Here is a 22,463-nt window from a genome sequence, read left to right on the forward strand (position 1 = left end):
TTTGCGGAGCATATTTTTAAAAAATGACTTTTAACCTAAAAGATAAACGAGCAAACCGGTAAACGATGTCATAAACATATTGCAGAGTTTTATTTTTAAAGAAACTTTGTTTGAAAATCAAGTGCTTTTATATTATTTTTTTATTATTGATTAGCTTTTGAATTAATTTTTTTTAATGAAATAATGTATATTACTATTTTTATGTTATTTTTTTAGTTAAAGTTACGTTTATATGAATTTACAGGGTAAACATGTAACTCGATTAAATTTTCCAGTGCAATCCAGTTTAACCGGTTGTATCATTTTTTAATCTAATCCTGTATGACTAAAAAAACTTGTTTTTAAAACATTAGACAAAGGTAAATTTCAATTGCCAATAATCACGTTGGGTTTTTGAATATGTAACTACTTCGAATCAAATCGGATGAGATATTGTCTGTGTTCATCTGTTAAACTTTTGTCGGACAAACGGACGTTTCACGAACACCCTATTGAACGAAAGTTCTTGTCTGTTCATTAAGGAATTGAGTTTGCCATGTCTGTTTGTGTCCGTTCGTTAGTATTGTAAACGGACACTAATGGACTCCAATGCATGTTTAATGGACAAACAAATATTAACATATCAAACTACTTAACATAAACATTAATGTACATTAAATCACCTGATATCTGCTCATTTCTTCTGACAGTCGTAGCCGATAAGCTACGGATGCAATTCTTTCCTTAATTTCAATTGGTCCAACAAAGCGTGAACTCGAATTGTCTTTCCTGCCAAATCAGACCACACATTTCCAAGTTGAAACCTTAAGCAAAACCTTGTCATCAACTTGAAATTCTAACGATTTTCTATGAACATTTGCATAACTCTTTTGTCTATCTTTTGCTGTTTTCAAGTGTTCTCTATTTGCGGTACTTTATCAGCTATCTCCTGAACTATCTCTGACAACTGATTCTCTCCTACGTGCGATTAACATACTGGCGTTCTACACTTACGTCCATTTGAAGCTTCCAAAGGTGCTACTGGAATACTCGTGTGATAATTGCTATGACTTTGATGGAACTTATTCATAAAATAGACACCGGTTGGGTAAATATATAAAAAGAGTGTACCATTGTACATCGTAAGAACTACAAATTGTCTTATCACTAGGTAAAGCCTTATAAGTGAAAATGTATGATTCCGTTTTACAAGCAGTTAAAGGATTATTTATTATATCGAAGTTACAAGAAAGAATCATGAAAAATTAGTAATTTGGTTGAGAATTATGGGCTATTGACCTATTGGAATTTTATGGGTATAATACCTTGGTCATAAACTTTAAACATTTTTTTTTATCATTCGTTACTCCATAACCTTCATCTTAAAATACACACACTCAAGAGTACTCTTTCAATATTCAAGAGACTATTACAACATCTTTGTACAAAATCATCATTAAGAATATTAGGTTACAGACCCATAAACAGGATCTAGATCTACAAGTGTGCAAAGGTAAGAAACGGATTAAATGTTGCATATTTGGGTTAATCATGACTTGTAATAGTCATGGAATGGTAGTTGAAGCCACAAGACTCCATAAAGCGAATCTTGGCTTTGATTTAGTGTTAGAATCCTTGATCTCGCATTAGTGGCTTAGAAAAATGTTTAAAAGGTAGGCTAAATGAGTTCAGTTTGACCTTAAAAGTTGTAGAATCATGGATCAGGTTAAGGAACCATAAAGTGGTAAACTTGCCCCTAGATCTAAGTTAGAAATTGAAATCCTAAATAAACCTTTTTGTTTCTTATGGAGACCGAAAAAAGAGGGAGGGGGTATAAGAAAAAAGAGCTCATTTTTTAATTATTTAATTTGGACATGAACTTCCTAGGTTCCATTCCAAGCGTTCTAGATCTATGTTCTAATATTTTAGAGAATGAACCGTTTTTGTTCCTTATTGCGATTTTCATAAGAACCGAGAGGGTTCATTTGGGTTTTCTATTTCTACCTTAGATTTAGGTCAAAGTTACAACATTATGGTTCCTTGTGACCCGATCTATGGTTCTACAACTTTTAAGGCCAAACCGAACTTATTTAACTAACCTTTCTTTTAATCATTTTTCTAAGCCACTAATGCCTTATCTGGGATTCTAACACTTATTCAATGCCAAAATTTGAGCTTTATGAAGTTTTGTGGCCTGATCTACCATTCCATAACTGTTACAAGCTATGATTAACCAAAAAAATATAACCTTTAATATGTTGTTTCTTCCCTTTTCACAGTTCTAGCTCTAGATCAGGTTTATGGATTTGTTCCGACTCAAACAAAAACAACTCTTTTTTAATTGACTTGTTCCGACCCATTGTTGTATTAGCTTCTTCTTAGGAGTTAGAGAGCCACATTGTTGTATTTGTCCCCTTAGGAAACCACATAAGACGCCTTTTTCTTAACGTGTAGAGTTAGAAACGAAAAAACTATTGGTTCATGAGTTAACTAAGGGTGTCAATGCGCGTTTGTTTTACAACAATCCTATGAAGTCGAGAATTCGGATAATGTAAGCGGATGGGCGTCTGCTTCGTTCGCGTCGAAACTAGTTTGGTTTAGGATGAATCCTCTGCTCAAAAGGGATACAAAACCCCGATAAAAATAAACGATATCCCAACGCTTTTGCCAAAACATCGAGTTGAAAATTTGTCACGATTTTTTGAACAAAACTGGCCAAAACCTGAAGAGAATTCGAAAAACCCTGTTCGAACGACGCTAATTCGTTGTTTCTGGGAACACATTGTGTTCACCGGGTTCTTAGCTATTGCGTAGTTCCTTGTCGGGTATGTCGGGCCATTGTTAATCCAACGACTCGCTTGGGATGGCGAATTCGCCTTACAAAGGATATTATCTTGTACTATCCTCCTGGTAGCTAGATTTACTGAAGTTTTGGCATCACGTCACTTCATTTTGCACTCGCAGAAGCTCGGGGTGTTAATTCGATTGACATTAATAACAAGTTTATACAAGAAAGGTTTGACACTCTAGCCTACTGGTCGACAGGCTCATGGTGTGGGTAAGATAGTGAACTACATGGCGGTAGATAACAGTTATCTGATATGATGGTCCAAGTGTATGCGATCTGGCTAATGCTGGTTCAAGTTATGGTGCATTAGTTAGTTATTATATATTTTACCCTTAGGCTAGCCACGGTGGTCACATTGGTCACGGGTTTGGTTATCTTTTTTGTCGTTTATTTGGGGACAAAATGAAATAATACGTTCCAGTTTAGCATCATGGCGGGGCGTGATTCGAGGTTGAAGGCGACGAATGAGATGTTGAGTTATATGCGGGTGATTAAGTTTCAAGTATGGGAAGAACATTTCAACAAGAGGATTTAGGCGTTTCGTGATTCGGAGTATGGTTGGCTTTGTAAGTTATGTGTTCGTTTGGTGCGGATATGATTATATTATGAAGCACGCCTTTGGTTATCTCGACGATAACGTTCAGGAGTGGGATATTGTTCGGGGTGAAGCTTTTCACGACCACGTCGTTGATTAAATCTTGCAAGAATCAATTTGAAATTTCTCGAGTTGATGGTCTAGCTTTCTCAAGCGATGGTATCGTTGGGACGGTTGGATAAGTATATGCTAGCAATGAACTGCAAACGGTAACAAGTTTGGTGGGAAGACATGTCGACAATACAAGTAATAGTAATACTGATAGTGATAGTAATAGTACTGTTGTTGTTGAGGTGGAAAACGGGTAGTTCAGCTAGCAAGACGACCCGTCAGAAGGTGAAACAAGAAAAAATTTAAACTTTGAAATAAAAAAAGATGAGCTCGTGATCATTGTTGGGACTGTGGGCTCAGGGAAATCGTCTCTACTTGCTTCGGTTATCGGTGAGATGTAAAATAAGTACCAATATACTTAATTTGGTACTTAAACGAATGAGTAGTTTCGAAAATAATACCAATATAAGTATTTTGGTATTTATTTTGCATCTCACCGATAATCGAAGCAAGTAGAGACGATTTCCCTGCGCCCACGGTTCCAACAATGACCGCGAGCTCACCTTTTCTTTATTTCAAAGTTTAGATTGTTGATCATTTTACCTTATAACGGGTCGTCATGCCAGCTTAACGACTTGTTTTCCACCTCAATAGCAACAACACTATTACTATCACTCATAGTATTAGTATTACTGTTACTTTAATCGTTGACATGTCTTTCCACCAAACGTGTTTCGAGTTCATTTCTCGGCATATACTCATCCAACCGTCCTAACGAGACCATCGCTTGAGAAACCGAGAGCATCGACTCGGGAAGGTTTCGTATCGATTCTTGCAAGATTTTAAACAACGACGTGGCTGTGAAAACTATCCCCACATCTAGCCACACCGCGAACAATATCCCACTCCTGAACGTAACCATTGAGATAACCAAAGGCAAACTCCATAATGTAATCATATTCGTTCCAAACGAATACAAAAACTTACAAAGCCAACTGTACTCTGAATCACGAAACGAGTGAATGCACTAAAGTTCTTTTCATGCATGACACTTATACCCGCATATAAATCAACATCTCACTCGTCACATTTAACCTCGAATCACGGGTCGTTGTGATATTAAACCGGAACTGATTGTTTCGTTTCGTCCCGTAAAACGCGACGAACAAGATCACCAACACCGCGACCAATGTGAACTTGTGACATTCGTCAATTTCGGGTCACTTTTGTTATGTAAACCCGACCGTTTGTAACCCGAACATTTCAGATATATAAAATATTGGATCTTGTCATTTAAAATATATAAAATATATAAAATATTGGTTTTTTTTATATTATGCATTGTTTGACCATTTAAACATACCCATTTTTATGCAAACCATAAAAGAATCTTTATACCCAACCCTTCACTCCTTCCCTATATATACACACCAATCTTCTTCATTTTACCTTTGCTACATTTCCAAAAACTCTCTCAAAACTCCATAGATTCAAGGTTGTTATTTCTTATGTATTCTTGAAGTTTTGACTTCTCAAGTCAAACTAACTATAGTCTTTCATTCTAACTTGTTCATCTAACATTACTAACTCTTGAATATGGTGGTACAACATATATATAATACACACCCCTTGTTTCCTTTATTTGTTACTTCACCGACTCTGGTTGGTTAAGTTTCGAATGTCATAAGGCAAGGCTTCATGGAGGACTTCGTGTTCTTGATATATATTTACACACACATAACTTATTATACATATCACTTATGACTAACTTCTAACCCTTTAGTTTGTTCATCTTATTTACAAGTTCCATGGTGTGGGTTTGTATAAGACTAACCTCGGTTTAACCGAAACTAGTCCAAACCGGAAACCGAACTTTTGTTTACTAGTTTTGTTAAAATAGTTGTTTAAACATGTTTATTGCTAGATTTGAGTCTCAAAAATCATTTTTACAAGTTCTTTGATATTAAGCATATGGAATCCATCAATGAACTCGTTGGGAGATGGAAACCGAACTAAACCGAAACTTTTGCTTAAAAGACTTGTAGTTAACTTTTTTTGTTGTAAAATTTAAGTTTCCTTCATTTATAAACCAATATACAAGTTCTATGATATTTGGGCATGTAGAAACCATCTATGAACTATTTGTGAGATGGAGACCGAACCAAACCGAACTATACCGACTTTTACTCGCTTAAGACACACAAGTGTGTTTTTAGCTATCAAGACTTGTATATTTCTTTAAAAAAATAGTTTACAAACTGATTTTAATTATTTTCTTAAGTACTTGGAATAGTTGGATCCAACTTGATCTCATAACATAGTTTGGACCGACAAAACCGAACACTCGCTTAACGTGCGTTGTTAGTTCTAAAGAATAGATCTACGTACTTGGTTAAGTGTTAGTATGTTTTAATGAGTTATCTCATAACAATTAATATTTTGGAAAGTTGACTTTGGGTTCGACCATTGGTCAAGACCCGAACCGACAACCCGAACACTCGTTAAAAACCCGCTTTAGTATCTTTAGCCTAATGGAACTTGCATTTTAGCATTTTCCCCACCTTATTACTTAACATTGGTTAAGTAAATATTAAGGTTAGATACTTTAACCCGGTTTTGAGCAAACTTACATTTTTTAAAAGGGTTATTATTACAAATTCTTAAATAGTTACATTTTAAACCTTGAACTTTAATTGATTAGTTTTTGCAACAATTATTTTATTTAAAGATCTTCAAGACAACCTTTCTAAATCCAAGACTTTCTTTTATTTAGGCTTCATACGTTAAACTCGTCGTTCCGGCAAATCTCCAAATAATCAATCTTTCAAGTTTATTACTTGAACGTGAGTAACTTCATACCCCGTTTTCTATATTTTATTTTGGGGGTGACATTTCAACTTATATAAACTAAGTGTTTTATTCTTGGGTCTTAAACCACAAACGTTGTTGTATACCTTACTTGAATAATTGCTAGATTTGGTGTTCTATGCTTATTTGACTATGTGTTTATCGCTTTTGGATGGTGGAACTATAAATTCTAGATCATTTGGCAACCCCTCATGGCAAGGTGTCGTTAACGTAATGCAATTAACGATAACTATAAAATCCTAAACTATTTGGCAACCCCTTATAGTTGGGTGTCGCTAACTTGTTTAGCGATAACTATTTTATCCAGGTTTACAGCTCTTATTTATTGTTTATTATACTAGTTTTGTGGCTTTTCATACTAATATCTATTGTTCAAACTTATGAATTGCTCACCAACCTTTGTGTTGACAAACTTTATTTTATGAAATGTTACAGGTTTGCATCTAGGTTGATTATGGAGTTCGGTGAAGAAAACCTCACAAATACCGTTAGGATATTAGCAAAAATGAACATTATTTGATTTGTTATATTTCGTTATATTTTGTTGTATTTGAGTTATGAATATTTGGTTATGTGACATTTTCGATGTTGTGAAATGAAATGAGTTTGTTAAATATTGTCGCTTTAAATAGTGTCATGCGCTTATGAGCAATCGTTGCACCCCGGCATGTTCCGCCGCCTTTGGTCGGGGTGTGACAGATTGGTATCAGAGCCATGACAATTAAGATAGGTGGTTAGACGTAACGACCTATAATTGTTATGTTTAGGGTCCTATACGTGTGTTCATACGTGTTTACTCTATCTAATTGTTCATATCGCATGTTTATTTATTAACTTGTTTAAAATTCATCAATATCCTAAATGATCACATACACACACTTTCATAGTATTTCCAAGGTATCCTTACCTTAAAACGCAAAAAGTAGATTTTCATTGTGTTTTATGGATTACACGATTAACTTGGATCCCGTTGTTTCAAATCCCTTATAGGTTGCGTTTATTTCGGGTTTGTAGCCATCATAGGAAAGGAGAAATTATAAAATGACCATTTGACAAAAAGATTCCAAGAATCAAAGGTGATTTACTTACCTGGGATGGTTGAGTTATAATGCTCGTTTTCTAAGCCATAAATCGTGTTATAAATGTCAATACTTTAAGTAGTCGAATGCGAGCGTTCCGATCGCCATCCTAATTTTCGGTGTTAAAACAATAGAACTACGGTGATTTCGTGGACTAGTGTTTTGACATGACGTTGTATATCGATTTATTGTGTTATTATCGTTATTTGAGTCGAAAACATGAAAAAGTTTCGGTGGTTCGTACACATGTTTAGACTCCAATATGTTGTTTTATAAAACTTTTTAGTGTTGGAATATCAAGTCATGGTGGTTCATGCACGATTTTTCCAACTCTATAAATCTCAATTTTTAAGCTTTTAATCCTCAAAAAAAAAAAAAAAACCATTTACTATTGTTTTCGGTTTTGTTATTTATAAACAAAGTTTTATATTTTATCTAACACTAACATCTTCTCCATACTAACTCTAGGATTCACAAATCAAAAATCGAAATCTTATTTTATTTTATACACCTTTATATTCATTTCCTTTTTACCCAAAAACTTATCCCATTTTCTTTATAATTTTTTAGCATGCCTCCGCTAAGACGCCAACCGCGCAAGAACTCCACTCGACGTATGGCCGCCATCATCGCCAAGCAAATGGCCGCTGTGATTCCCGAACTAATAACCCAAATACAAGCAAACCAACCCGCACCCGTTGTTGCACCTATTGAGCCCAAACCCGCATCCTACCTGCTTAAACAATTTACTAGTGCCAACCCGTTCGAATTCTATGGAACCAACTGTGCGACTACGTTGTTGCAGTGGTTCGAATCTGTGGAGAATGTGTTTTTACACAGCGAATGCCCCGAAGCAAAAAAGACAAACTTCGCTTCAAGCATGTTTAGGGGAACCGCCCTAACAGGTGGGGTAGTGTCATGCACCTCCAAGGTACGGATGTGGCCATGGCTCTTCCATGGGCCGAGCTCAAGGCGCTGATGAAGAAGAAATTTTGTCCTAAACACGAGCTCCAAAAGCTTGAGGTAGAATTTTGGGACTTAAAACAAGAAGGTAGTGATAACGCCGCTTACTCGCTCCGTTTCCACGAGCTAAGCGTTCTTGTACCTCACTTGGTCACCCCAACCGAACGTGAAATTGACAAATATATTGGGGGTTTACCGATGAAAATCCGGGACTCAGTCATGAGTAGCAAACCCGCGAACCTTGAGGAAGCCATCACGTTAGCCGGTTGGCTATCGGAAAATCACGTGAAGGAGGGTACCCTAACCCTCAAGAAAACAATCGGGAAAGCCAAAACCGAGCCCGCTCCCCAAGCCAAGATTGAACCCGCACCACAAGCTATAAACTACTCCAACTCCTCCCGACACAACAACAACAACAAGAAGAAACCCAAGACTAATTACCGAAACTTTGCCGTCACCCAACCTCAACCACCACAACAAGCCCAAACACTTGCCAACTTCACCACCCAACGAACTCGCCGTGTCGCCATTGTACAATTTGTAACCGATTTGGTCACTTCCCCAACAAATGCCGATCCACCCAACGAAACCAACCCAACCAACCTAACCCACCAGCCCAACCTAGAAACTTTCCCCAAAATGCCCAAAACCGCTATGCACCATACCCATCAAACCAACCCCAACAACCCCGAGCTTGCTTTAATTGTGGTGATCCCAACCATTTCCGTCAAAATTGCCCACGTTTAGCTTTTGCCAACCAAGCTCAAACCGTAACCATACCATACTACCAAACACAAGCTTACCAAGTTCAAACTTACCAACCCCAAATTCCCCAACTCAATGCACCACTCATTCAACCCATCCAAACAATCCAAGCACCACCTCCACCTCCACCTCCACAACAAGCACATCAAGTCAACCATGGTAATCAAGGGAGGGCGTTTATGATGAATGCAAATCAAGCTCAAGTGGCAAACAATGTTGTGAACGGTATGTTTTTGGTGAACTATCATTTGGCTTCTATTTTATTTGATACCGGTGCCGATAGAAGTTTTATTTCTTTGAAATTTGAGTCGAAACTTGCGATGCCTCGAACTAAGCTTTCCCGACCGTTCTCTGTTGAAGTCGCCAATGGCAATTCTATTACCATCAATTCCGTCGTCCGCGATTGCTCTCTTATTCTTTCTAAGCATAAATTCTCCATCGATCTCATCCCGATGCAAATAGGTAGCTTCGATGTCATAGTAGGCATGGATTGGTTGTCTTTGCACCGTGCCGAAGTCGTTTGTTTTGATAAATTCATTCGCATTCCGCTTGTCAACGGCAAGGTTCTTAAGGTCTTTGGAAACACAACGTCTCGAAGGCTAAATCTCATGTCGTGTGCTCAATCGCAAAAGTACTTACGCCAAAAGTACGTTCCGTTTTTAGCTCTCTCGGTGACAAAAGACAAAAAGGAAAGGAAGATCCAAGATATTCCTATTGTTCGTGATTTCCTTGATGTCTTTCCCGATGATGTTACCGGTCTTCCTCCCGTTCGTCCGATTGAATTCCAAATCGATCTTGTGCCCGGCACGATGCCCGTGGCCAAGGCTCCTTATCGTCTAGCCCCATCGGAAATGCAAGAACTATCAAACCAACTCGAAGAACTTTTCGATAAAGGCTTCATTCGTCCAAGCTCTTCTCCTTGGGGCGCTCCTGTTCTCTTCGTGAAAAAGAAGGATGGTTCGTTTCGTATGTGCATCGACTATCGAGAACTCAACAAACTTACTATTAAAAAATCGTTATCCATTTCCACGTATCGACGACTTATTCGACCAACTTCAAGGCGCAACTTGTTTCTCCAAAATTGATCTTCGATCGGGTTATCATCAATTGCGTGTTCGCGAAGAAGACATTCCAAAAACCGCTTTCCGTACTCGATATGGACATTTCGAATTTTTGGTTATGCCCTTCGGGTTAACAAATGCACCCGCGGTGTTTATGGACCTCATGAACCGCGTTTGTAAACCATTCCTTAATAAATTCGTTATTGTCTTTATTGATGACATCCTTATCTTCTCTAAATCCAAAACCGAACATGAACATCATTTGCGTTCCATTCTCGAGCTCCTTATAAACAAACAACTCAATGCCAAATTCTCCAAATGTGAATTTTGGCTCGAGGAAGTTCAATTTTTGGGACATATCGTAAACGACAAAGGTATTCATGTTGATCCCGCTAAAATTGAGGCTGTTAAGGATTGGAAAACTCCAACGACTCCCACGGAAATTCGATCCTTCCTCGGTTTGGCCGGATATTGTCGGCGTTGCATTTGGAATTTTTCCAAGATCTATTTGCCTCTTACCTCTCTCACCCATAAGGGACAACCCTTCGATTGGGGTTCGAAGCAAGAGGAAGCCTTTTGTACTCTCAAGGACATGCTTTGCAATGCTCCTATTCTAACTCTTCCCGATGGAAACGACGATTTTGTTGTATTTTGTGATGCATCCCATCAAGGACTTGGTTGTGTTCTCATGCAACGAGGTCAAGTCATCGCATACGCATCAAGGCAACTTAAGGTCAACGAGAAGAACTATACGACTCACGATCTCGAACTTGGTGCCGTCGTTTTCGCTCTTAAAATATGGAGACATTACCTTTATGGAACAAAATGTGTGGTTTTTACCGATCATAAAAGCCTTCAACACATTTTTGACCAAAAAGATCTCAACATGAGACAACGACGATGGGCCGAATTACATAGTGATTACGACTGCGAGATTCGCTACCACCCCGGTAAAGCGAATGTTGTCGCTGGCGCCCTAAGTCGAAAGGTTAATGTTAAATCCGTTTTGCTTCTAAGCGTCATTGTTCAAACCGATCTTCAAATTCGTATCTTTCAAGCTTAACGCACCTCCGTTGAAGAAGGTAACATGTATGATGAAATGTCATGTGGAGCCGAACTTCAACTCGAAACCAAACCCGATGGTCTTTTGTATTTTCTCAATCATTTGTGGGTGCCCGATCGCGATGACCATCGTACTTGTATTCTCGACGAAGCTTATAATTCGCACTATTCCGTTCATCCAGGTGCGGATAAGATGTACTTCGATCTTCGTGCTACCTTTTGGTGGCCGGGTATGAAAAAGGACGTAGCGTTGTTTGTATCTAAATGTCTTACTTGCTCGAAAGTCAAAGCCGAACATCAAAGACCTTTTGGTCTACTCGAGCAACCACCGATTCCCGTTTGGAAATGGGAAGACATTGCTATGGACTTTATCACCAAATTACCCAAAACCCAAAAAGGCAACGATAGCATTTGGGTGATCATCGATCGATTAACCAAATCTGCTCATTTCATTCCGATCTGCGAGAAGTATTCTGTCGAGCAGCTTGCTCAAATCTATGTTCGGGAAATCGTGTGCCGACACGGTTTGCCATTGTCTATCATCTCCGACCGCGATGCCCGTTTTACCTCTCATTTTTGGCGTTCACTTCAAGAAGCTTTGGGAACACGTCTCGATCTTAGCACCGCTTATCATCCTCAAACGGACGGTCAATCCGAACGTACAATCCAAACACTCGAGGATATGCTACGAGCATGTGTTCTTGATTTCGGTGGGAATTGGGATTCTCATCTTCCGTTCATCGAGTTCTCCTACAGCAATAGCTACCACTCTAGTATTGATGTGGCTCCTTTTCAAGCTCTTTACGGTCGTAAATGTCGTTCCCCGATTTGTTGGAACGAAATCGGTGAAGCTCAAATCACGGGACCCGAAATGGTCCAAGAAGCCACCGACGTCATTGATCAAATCCGTAAAATCTCCTAACCACTAGAAATCGTTAAAAGAGTTACGCCGACAAACGGCGAAAACCGATCGAATTTAATGTTGACGATCTTGTCCTTCTAAAAGTATCTCCTTGGAGGGGGGTAGTCCGTTTTGGAAAGAAGGGTAAACTAGCTCCTCGTTTCGTTGGTCCTTTTAAAATTCTTAAGCGTCTTGGGAAAGTAGCGTATCGACTTGAACTACCGCAAGAACTTGCCGGTGTTCATCCGACATTTCATGTTTCGAATCTCAAAAAGTGCCTAGCCGAGGGTAATCTTCATATACCCCTCGATGAAGTTCATGTTGATGAGTCTATGATTATGGTTGAACGACCCGTTGAGATTATGGATCGCAACGAGAAGAAAACCAAGCGTAGTCGTATTCGATTAGTAAAAGTTCGTTGGGAATCACGGCGTGGCGCGGAGTTTACTTGGGAGCGAGAAGACGCAATGAAAGAGAAGTATCCACATTTGTTTGCATCGTCGTCTTCATCTTAATTTCGGGACGAAATTTCCTAAAGTAGGGAATACTGTGACATTCGTCAATTTCGGGTCACTTTTGTTATGTAAACCCGACCCGTTTGTAACCCGAACATTTCAGATATATAAAATATTGGATCTTGTCATTTAAAATATATAAAATATATAAAATATTGGTTTTTATATATTATGCATTGTTTGACCATTTAAACATACCCATTTTTATGCAAACCATAAAAGAATCTTTATACCCAACCCTTCACTCCTTCCCTATATATACACACCAATCTTCTTCATTTTACTCTTGCTACATTTCCAAAAACTCTCTCAAAACTCCATAGATTCAAGGTTGTTATTTCTTATGTATTCTTGAAGTTTTGACTTCTCAAGTCAAACTAACTATAGTCTTTCATTCTAACTTGTTCATCTAACATTACTAACTCTTGAATATGGTGGTACAACATATATATAATACACACCCCTTGTTTCCTTTATTTGTTACTTCACCGACTCTGGTTGGTTAAGTTTCGAATGTCATAAGGCAAGGCTTCATGGAGGACTTCGTGTTCTTGATATATATTTACACACACATAACTTATTATACATATCACTTATGACTAACTTCTAACCCTTTAGTTTGTTCATCTTATTTACAAGTTCCATGGTGTGGGTTTGTATAAGACTAACCTCGGTTTAACCGAAACTAGTCCAAACCGGAAACCGAACTTTTGTTTACTAGTTTTGTTAAAATAGTTGTTTAAACATGTTTATTGCTAGATTTGAGTCTCAAAAATCATTTTTACAAGTTCTTTGATATTAAGCATATGGAATCCATCTATGAACTCGTTGGGAGATGGTAACCGAACTAAACCGAAACTTTTGCTTAAAAGACTTGTAGTTAACTTTTTTTGTTGTAAAATTTAAGTTTCCTTCATTTATAAACCAATATACAAGTTCTATGATATTTGGGCATGTAGAAACCATCTATGAACTATTTGTGAGATGGAGACCGAACCAAACCTAACTATACCGACTTTTACTCGCTTAAGACACACAAGTGTGTTTTTAGCTATCAAGACTTGTATATTTCTTTAAAAAAATAGTTTACAAACTGATTTTAATTATTTTCTTAAGTACTTGGAATAGTTGGATCCAACTTGATCTCATAACATAGTTTGGACCGACAAAACCGAACACTCGCTTAACGTGCGTTGTTAGTTCTAAAGAATAGATCTACGTACTTGGTTAAGTGTTAGTATGTTTTAATGAGTTATCTCATAACAATTAATATTTTGGAAAGTTGACTTTGGGTTCGACCATTGGTCAAGACCCGAACCGACAACCCGAACACTCGTTAAAAACCCGCTTTAGTATCTTTAGCCTAATGGAACTTGCATTTTAGCATTTTCCCCACCTTATTACTTAACATTGGTTAAGTAAATATTAAGGTTAGATACTTTAACCCGGTTTTGAGCAAACTTACATTTTTTAAAAGGGTTATTATTACAAATTCTTAAATAGTTACATTTTAAACCTTGAACTTTAATTGATTAGTTTTTGCAACAATTATTTTATTTAAAGATCTTCAAGACAACCTTTCTAAATCCAAGACTTTCTTTTATTTAGGCTTCATACGTTAAACTCGTCGTTCCGGCAAATCTCCAAATAATCAATCTTTCAAGTTTATTACTTGAACGTGAGTAACTTCATACCCTGTTTTCTATATTTTATTTTGGGGGTGACATTTCAACTTATCTAAACTAAATGTTTTATACTTGGGTCTTAAACCACAAACGTTGTTGTATACCTTACTTGAATAATTGCTCGATTTGGTGTTCTATGCTTATTTGACTATGTGTTTATCGCTTTTGGATGGTGGAACTATAAATCCTAGACCATTTGGCAACCCCTCATGGCAAGGTGTCGTTAACGTAATGCAATTAACGATAACTATAAAATCCTAAACTATTTGGCAACCCCTTATAGTTGGGTGTCGCTAACTTGTTTAGCGATAACTATTTTATCCAGGTTTATAGCTCTTATTTATTGTTTTGTATACTAGTTTTGTGGCTTTTCATACTATATATCTATTGTTCAAACTTATGAATTGCTCACCAACCTTTGTGTTGACAAACTTTATTTTATGAAATGTTATAGGTTTGCATCTAGGTTGATTATGGAGTTCGGTGAAGAAAACGTCACAAATACCGTTAGGATATTAGCAAAAATGAACAATATTTGATTTGTTATATTTCGTTATATTTTGTTGTATTTGAGTTATGAATATTTGATTATGTGACATTTTCGATGTTGTGAAATGAAATGAGTTTGTTAAATATTGTCGCTTTAAATAGTGTCATGCGCTTATGAGCAATCGTTGCACCCCGGCATGTTCCGCCGCCTTTGGTCGGGGTGTGACAGAACACATAGGCTAGCCAGAGTGTAAAATGAAGAATTACTAATGCTCCTGTGACTTGAACCGGCATGAGACAGATCACGTGCACTTAGGGCACTATATCCGACAACTGTTGAGCATCTACCGCCATGTAGTTCACGATTTACCCACACCGTGAGATTGTCGAGCCGAATGCGAGATTTTTAAACCTTTTTTGTATAAACGCGTTGTCAATCGAATCAACATCCCAATATGTGATGTCACAACTTCAGTCAATGCAACCACACCAGGAGTATTAGTACTAAATAATATCCTTCGTGAGGTGAACTCGCCTTCCCCGAAGTGAAATCAACGAATCGTTGGATTAACAACGGCCTGACATACCCGTCACGGAGCTTTGCAGTCGCTAAGATCCTGGTGAACATAATGTGTTTCCAGAAACCACGAAGTGATCGTTGTTTGAATGGGGTTTTCTGAATTAACTTTGGGTTTCGTCTGGTTTTGTTCAAAACATTGTGACATTATTTCGGCTCAGTGTTCAAGTGAAAACATTGGGATATCGTCGATTTTTAACGGGGTTTTATATCCCTTTTTGAGCAGGGGATTCATCCAAAACCAAACTAGCTTCGATGGGAACGAAGCAGTCGCCCATCGGGTTCTTAAATTTAATAAGAAAATAAAATTAGAAAAATATATATGTGGATGACGACGCAACGTCCATTTTATTTTTAAGATGTTTACTGGTGTGCAGAGGTTGGTGGGATGTCACATTTGTGTGTCACGCTCCACTACACATGCTCTAATTACTCCTTGTCTCTTTTATGACACTTTTCGTCCTGAAAAAGTAATAACCAATTATGATTACGCACTTGTGATTTCAAAAGTGTTGGTCTATTCCATGAGCTGAATGAAAGTTATAATCACATGGTTGCCGGTTTGGATCTTCCATCTACACTCTTTCTTGTAACAAATACATTTTATTTGGCATTTTCTTAACAACACGATTTGATATTACTTTCTTTAGAATATTTGATCTAAAAGTTAGTATGATTTTTCGATAAGAGAAATATATTCCATTAACTAGATGTAGGATTAATATTTCGAAACCCATGTAATGTTCATCTGTGAGATCGGTTTGATCGATGGTGTTTGAGGCCATTTCGAATGATCTTTGGTGGTACCCATTTTGTAACCTTCATACAATCCTACAATCAGTGTTGGAAAAGTTAACATCCTCGCCCTTGGAATTGTCGAGTACTCACTCCTTGGGTTTGCTCCATTTCGTCAACATTAGTTCCACGCGGTCAAACTCAATGATCCTCAGCCCCTTCGACCTCCTTAGTCAAGTCAGTCAGAGGCTGGGTTCGAACCTTTTTTAGAAAAAAAAAACCTATTTTTTTTTTCTATTGGCAATCGCATACATACACTCGAACTTGATTCCATTCGATCCCTTGCGATCGCACATGGCCAACACTGCTATACCTTAAAATTGGTTTATTTTGATTATGATTCGAAATGGATCGATGCAATTATTCATTTTCACACTTTATATAAATGTTAGTAAATTTATAATATTTGACATGTATAAATCTTTAAAAATTTAATTGACCATTAATTTAGCATTTTTGTGTACCTCCCATCTAAACCAATTACTCACATCTCTCCGGTCAGCTAACTTGAAAGCGCCTAGCAATAAAATGATTAATATTGATTTGATAATATGGAACCGTGTATAATATCCTTAAAATATAAACGAGGTTGAAATTAACTTTTCAAGTCATAATTAATAAATCTTTAAGAAAATGGTGCAATCAAATTAGTACAAATGGACGAAAGTCACGTCTATTTAGTCTACCTTATCTTAGAAATTTTGGTCACTTCTATCAAATTTTTATCTTGTATGACCACCAGGTATTTTGTCTTGTCTGATTACAAATTAGATCAAACACGCGTGCTGTAGCCAACATAAACTTTCTCTGTTTTAATATGCTTGATATACCAAACGAAAGTGAAAACCCAAATATGGGTTGCTGGTTGTTTGTTTCGTTTCCAAATGTATGTTTGCTTGTATGTTTGGTTTTCTCATAATGCTTATGTGTTGTTCTTTTTTCTTTTTTAATATATTTGTTCTTAAAAAAAACTGTTTTCCACTTTACCCAAATATGTATCTCATTAATGACATAGACAATAGTGGGTGGAGTTTTTTAAGAAAGTGCTGATAATGGTAATGCAAATCAACTTTTTTTTACTTAAAGGTAAGAGAATTTTATGTATTAAAAATTATCTATAAATATACTAGAATCAAACTATATCATCAGATATACAAATTACTAAACCATGTGCATGTAGAGAACTACTTTTAAGATAGGTGGTAGTTTTTCATTTCTTTTTTTCTTTTTCTTTTTTTTTTTGGAGGGGGGGGAGTGGTTTGAAATCTTACCCACGTTTGACCTTTGTTAACAAATTCAACCCACTCACCAATTAATTAATCTAAAGTTTACAACTTGATTATTACTTATCAACCTGTTAACACTTTTTTAACACATTTGATAAAATGAGATAACTAATCATATTCAAATGACAATTTACACATCTTAAGTATGTTCAAGTCAGGATTAACATTTTTTATAAACATGTTAACATGACACGATTTCCAAAATGGGTTAATAAGACATAAATGTCGTTGTGTGGTTTTCTTTCTCTATGCCTTTTTTTTCGACTAGTAAATGGTCTTTATCGATTCCCTTGAAACAAAGAGAAATATTTCACAAATATAGCCACATGCATTTATGTGATATGTATTTTTAATTGTATTAACGTGTAGCGATAAAGATGACCGAAAATGACAAGTTAGAGGGGGAAGATGTGAAGTTAATGACCATGAAACACTAAATCAAAATATGATTATCTAATCAAAGTTTTATAAAATTATTTGCAATGTTTTACGAACTTGTAAAACCTTATGTTACAAACATTATATATGCCCCCCCCCCCCCTCCTCTTTCTCTTAATCATTTTTTTTTCAATGGACAACAAAATCATATTTGTGAGTTTAATTAGTAGTAATTTTGTGAAAAATATCAAGAACAATATAAATTGTGTGTAGTTGATTTTGATGGATCCAAACTCCAAAGTCATAATAAGCTTGTTGGATGAAGAGGTACAATATATTAAATGGGTATGGATCAAAACTAGTCGATTAAAAAATTTCAAACCGACCAGAAACAAAGAATGAAAAGCGTTATGACATCTTCCATGTTACAATTGTAGTTTACATAGTTATATATCATATTAATATGTTTTAATGACCTGCACCAACACTTCATCAAAAATATTATGTTTTATATAAAATTACAAAATTAGAGCTCAAATTGCTAAATGGGTATGGATCAAAACTGGTCAATTAAAAAATTTCAAACTGACCAGAAACAAAGAATGAAAAGCGTTATGACATCTTCCATGTTACAATTGTAGTTTACATAGTTATATATCATATTAATATGTTTTAATGACCTGCACCAACACTTCATCAAAAATATTATGTTTTATATAAAATTACAAAATTAGAGCTCAAATTGTGAAAATTGAGCTGAAAACAAAAAAAAAATATGATTAGATTAAGCATTGTATCAAGCAAACTGTCAATACTTTAACCAATACAGGTTCTGTTAATATTTAAACCAATAGAAGTTTTTCATTGAGCCTAACTAAAACACCAAATAGGATTTTAATAGCCAAAACCTAATTACCCATACGACCATACCTGAAAACTCGTGGATCAAAATCACGCATTAAAAATAGATCAACAAACCGATTTAAGAGACTAGGATTAATATTTAACTAAGTGTTGTAATTAGAATGAGGAGCACAAATCGGTTTTGGGCTTAAACCAAACCAAAAACCAAAAATTTGGTTTTTGAGTTTTTTAAACTGTTCAATTCAGTACCAAGGTTATTATCTTACTTGGAGCATCTCCAGTGGTAAACTGTTGTTCATGTTTCAAACCGCCACCTCAGCATGACACATCAGATTTCAAACTAACATTCAAAAACCTTTTTTTTATCTTCCAGTGGGCATTATCCGTTCTTGTTTCAAACCGCCAGCTCACCATCCAACTCATCATCTACTATTCCTTTTAATTTTATTTATATCAGTTATATATTTTATAATTTGTTATTTTTATATTCTATATACATTAAATAACTTAAACAATAAAAAATACAAAAATCAATAAAGAAAAAACAGTTACTAGATATAAACAAGGCTCAAAAATAATTTTAAAACATACTACAGTTTTAGAAAAAACACCAAAAATCTTAAATATATATAATGAAACCTTAAACGCTCTTTGTTTGTTATCTCACCTAATATTTGATATGAAATCATATAAAATATCGTTATACTAAAAATTAATATCCGATTCTTTTGAAAATACATAGTTTATAATGAAATGAACAATTTTATAGTAAAAAAAATAAGTGGGTTCTGGATCTCACCAAACCTATATAACTTTTAAACCGGATTATAACATCTCATTTATTTATGAAACCCGTTTCATCATAAAACTCTAAGTATATTATTAATTTTCTTATAATAAATAAAATTAAAATTTTAAAAAAAATATAAATAGTAAAATTGAATTACGTAAAAAAACCTCCGTAATACGGGGATAAAAGCTAGTAAAAAATATAAAACTTACAGCCCTTGTTATAGTAGATTAGGTTAAAAAATAAATAATTTAATAACTTTTATATCTCCATTATTATTGGGCCCCGTGTGAAAGCTTCAAACATCGCTCCGTGTTTCCGATGCGTTCCAATACTGACAACCATCTCCAATGGTGAATTTTAAGTGTTTGAAATATGATACAACTCCATGTGGGATTCAATACAACCCATTGGAGATGCCCTTAGTCAATCATTCCAAAAACAATAACAAAATTCATACTATCGTCGACATGCTTTTTGGTTAACCAAACTTTGACTATGATGTTAATTTTGACCCGAAAGCACATTCATGCCAATTACCAAATGTCAAGCAGGTTCGTGCACGCGATAACCACCAACAAACCTTAACTATAAATACACATTTTTAACAGTTTGTTCCTCATTTATTTGTTTCATTAACCTCCAACCCTAGCCAACATGATAGGGCCTAGTCGAGCAGCAGTGCACGCCGGCTAGTGATGGTGTTGTGTTGGCAGACACTCTAGTGACGGAATATGAAAAAATTTTAGGGTTTTAAAAATTGTATACATATATTTTATGTGTCTTGTCTATATATTTAAGTCGAGCCGAACTAAGCAGATCTCTGCTCGTTTTCAAACCGAGCATAGCGGCTCGTTTACAATCGAGCAAAAAACGAGTGAGCGACGAGCGAGTTCGAGTCACGAGCACTGCAGTTTGGACGGCCCTATTTCAAACCATGCCGAACTTTAAACCGTCAAACCTTGAAAACCAAATCATAAATCAAACAATTTAAATCTCAAAGCATAACTTAGATTCAGTTTAAATGATTCAACCACTACATGTGCACAAACCTTTTGTTTTCCTCATTAGAACCCCCACAAACTATAAAAGCCATTGCATTTATTGTACTTACTCTTTACATTGTCCATGACTTTGTACCATATTTTATAGTACACTAGAAAATCTAATATGTTCAATATTCTATCTTAACCCTTTGCATATCTATATTCCTTGCCCTGTAATAATACTTTCTTTATAAAAAAAATCAAAAATAGTAACAAATTTGCTTCATACATCAAATGAACACAAGCTGTATCATCTAAGAACTTTTTGTTGTATCTCCAGAAAACCCACCCGAGTTTTAGTTCCCACCGTCCGGTTTTTGTTTAGCGAAAAACGGGTCCCACTCGTGAACGCCAATATACTCGCCTTCTTCTAATAGCGCGTATTTCCAACTAAGTTCTTCGATAAAATCATCATTCGTACGCCCGTCAATCATATCTTGTCTCAACTTTGTCACTTTGTTAATAATCGCGTCCACTGATACATCAAACGCGTCTTTCGTAGTCTCCAGTTTAGATCGAGGATCCGCATAGATCAACCTCGGGATCAACTTAATTACCTCTTCCCTCATCTTAATAATATCATTAGGATCAATTTGTCGAAGCCGTTGTTCTATACTTATATTCATCCGAATATCATCCTCGGGGATAAAAACCGAGTATTTCGTATAGTTTTTTGGTAAATGCCACGTGTACTGCGTGTAAAATGAACCCGGATGAAAAAACACGGGTATACAACCCGCCAAGATCGAATCAAAAGCCGATCTTCGGGTAAACGAATCACCCTGCGGTTGTAAGCAAAAAACCGAACTTTGAAACATTTTCATCACATTACTCGGCGAATGACACTTACTTTCACCCGACCCGCATTCTAAAAGCCTCCCGACACTCGAGTTCTTGCATTGACCGATCAAAAGACTCCGGATTGACTTCGGGTTACCGGGTCGTGGAGCACCCGCAAAACAAAACAAATACTTCCGGTCCAGTTTCATCATCCGGTTTTGCCAATCGAAAATTTGTAAATCTTTAGACGGGTGAAAGTAAGTCGGGTATGGAATCGCAAAGTCGTTTGAATCCCAAGGGCTCGACTCGATTAACAAAACCGACATGTTTCGTGCAGCCGGTAATAACAAAAACTTGTTCCCCCAATCGGTTTCTTCATCGGTTAATCTTCGAAAATCCCATGTGATTCTTCCTCCAACAAGAAAATGATCTTTACCATTCATAATCTTCCATTCATCTCTATTTTGTAACCAATTAACAAGATCACGAGACGCGGCATCTCTAACCGAAACATTATACCCCCAAAGGTATCTTGCAGCATCAAACCCCGCATAAAACGGGACGAAAAAGGCTGCAGCCATGGATGCATCTTTAGTAACGCATTTATACTGTTTCATCCGGTTATAAAATATAACATCCACCGTAAACTGATTCGTCGCATACCATCCCTCGTCCGAAAACACACCCTCAAAATTATTCAAAGGCGGCCCGAGCCCTAAATTTTTAACAAACTCGCACATATCAAACCATTTGTTAATACTCGAACATTCCTTCATCATTTCCTCATTGAACCGAGGCGGAAGATCATGAATGTAAACGTACCTCCCACCGCACGGATCACTCTTGTTTTCGACATTTCTCATCGCCTTCATAAACCGAAATTCCCTAGGAGAATTTAGCTTTAAGCTATCGTTTTCGGGTTTAGGAATAACCGATTCGACATTCGGTTTGGAAACTCTAGATTGATTTAATTTGGGAGTAATTTGAATATTGGTGGTCCAGAAAGATGTACCTTGGAAATGGAAGTAGAATAAGCTAATCCAACATAGAGCACATACTAATGCTACTATACATATACGAGCCTTT

At 36.4% G+C, this 22,463-nt stretch overlaps 1 protein-coding gene across 1 annotated transcript; it reads right to left on the bottom strand.

Annotated features, from left to right (window-relative positions):
- Positions 1-20,809: 20,809 nt before the first annotated feature.
- LOC143565007 (xyloglucan galactosyltransferase MUR3-like) lies at positions 20,810-22,261 on the bottom strand. The gene has a single exon (XM_077052119.1). The coding sequence runs from the start codon at positions 22,247-22,249 to the stop codon at positions 20,894-20,896; it is 1,356 nt and encodes a 451-aa protein (XP_076908234.1). The 5' UTR covers positions 22,250-22,261; the 3' UTR covers positions 20,810-20,893.
- Between the last annotated feature and the right edge of the window lie 202 nt (positions 22,262-22,463).

The sequence above is a fragment of the Bidens hawaiensis genome, unplaced genomic scaffold (genome assembly GCF_021521415.1).
Source record: "Bidens hawaiensis isolate Kalapana, Puna unplaced genomic scaffold, B.hawaiensis_p1.1 tig00022235_1, whole genome shotgun sequence".
Classification (NCBI taxonomy): Eukaryota; Viridiplantae; Streptophyta; class Magnoliopsida; order Asterales; family Asteraceae; genus Bidens; species Bidens hawaiensis.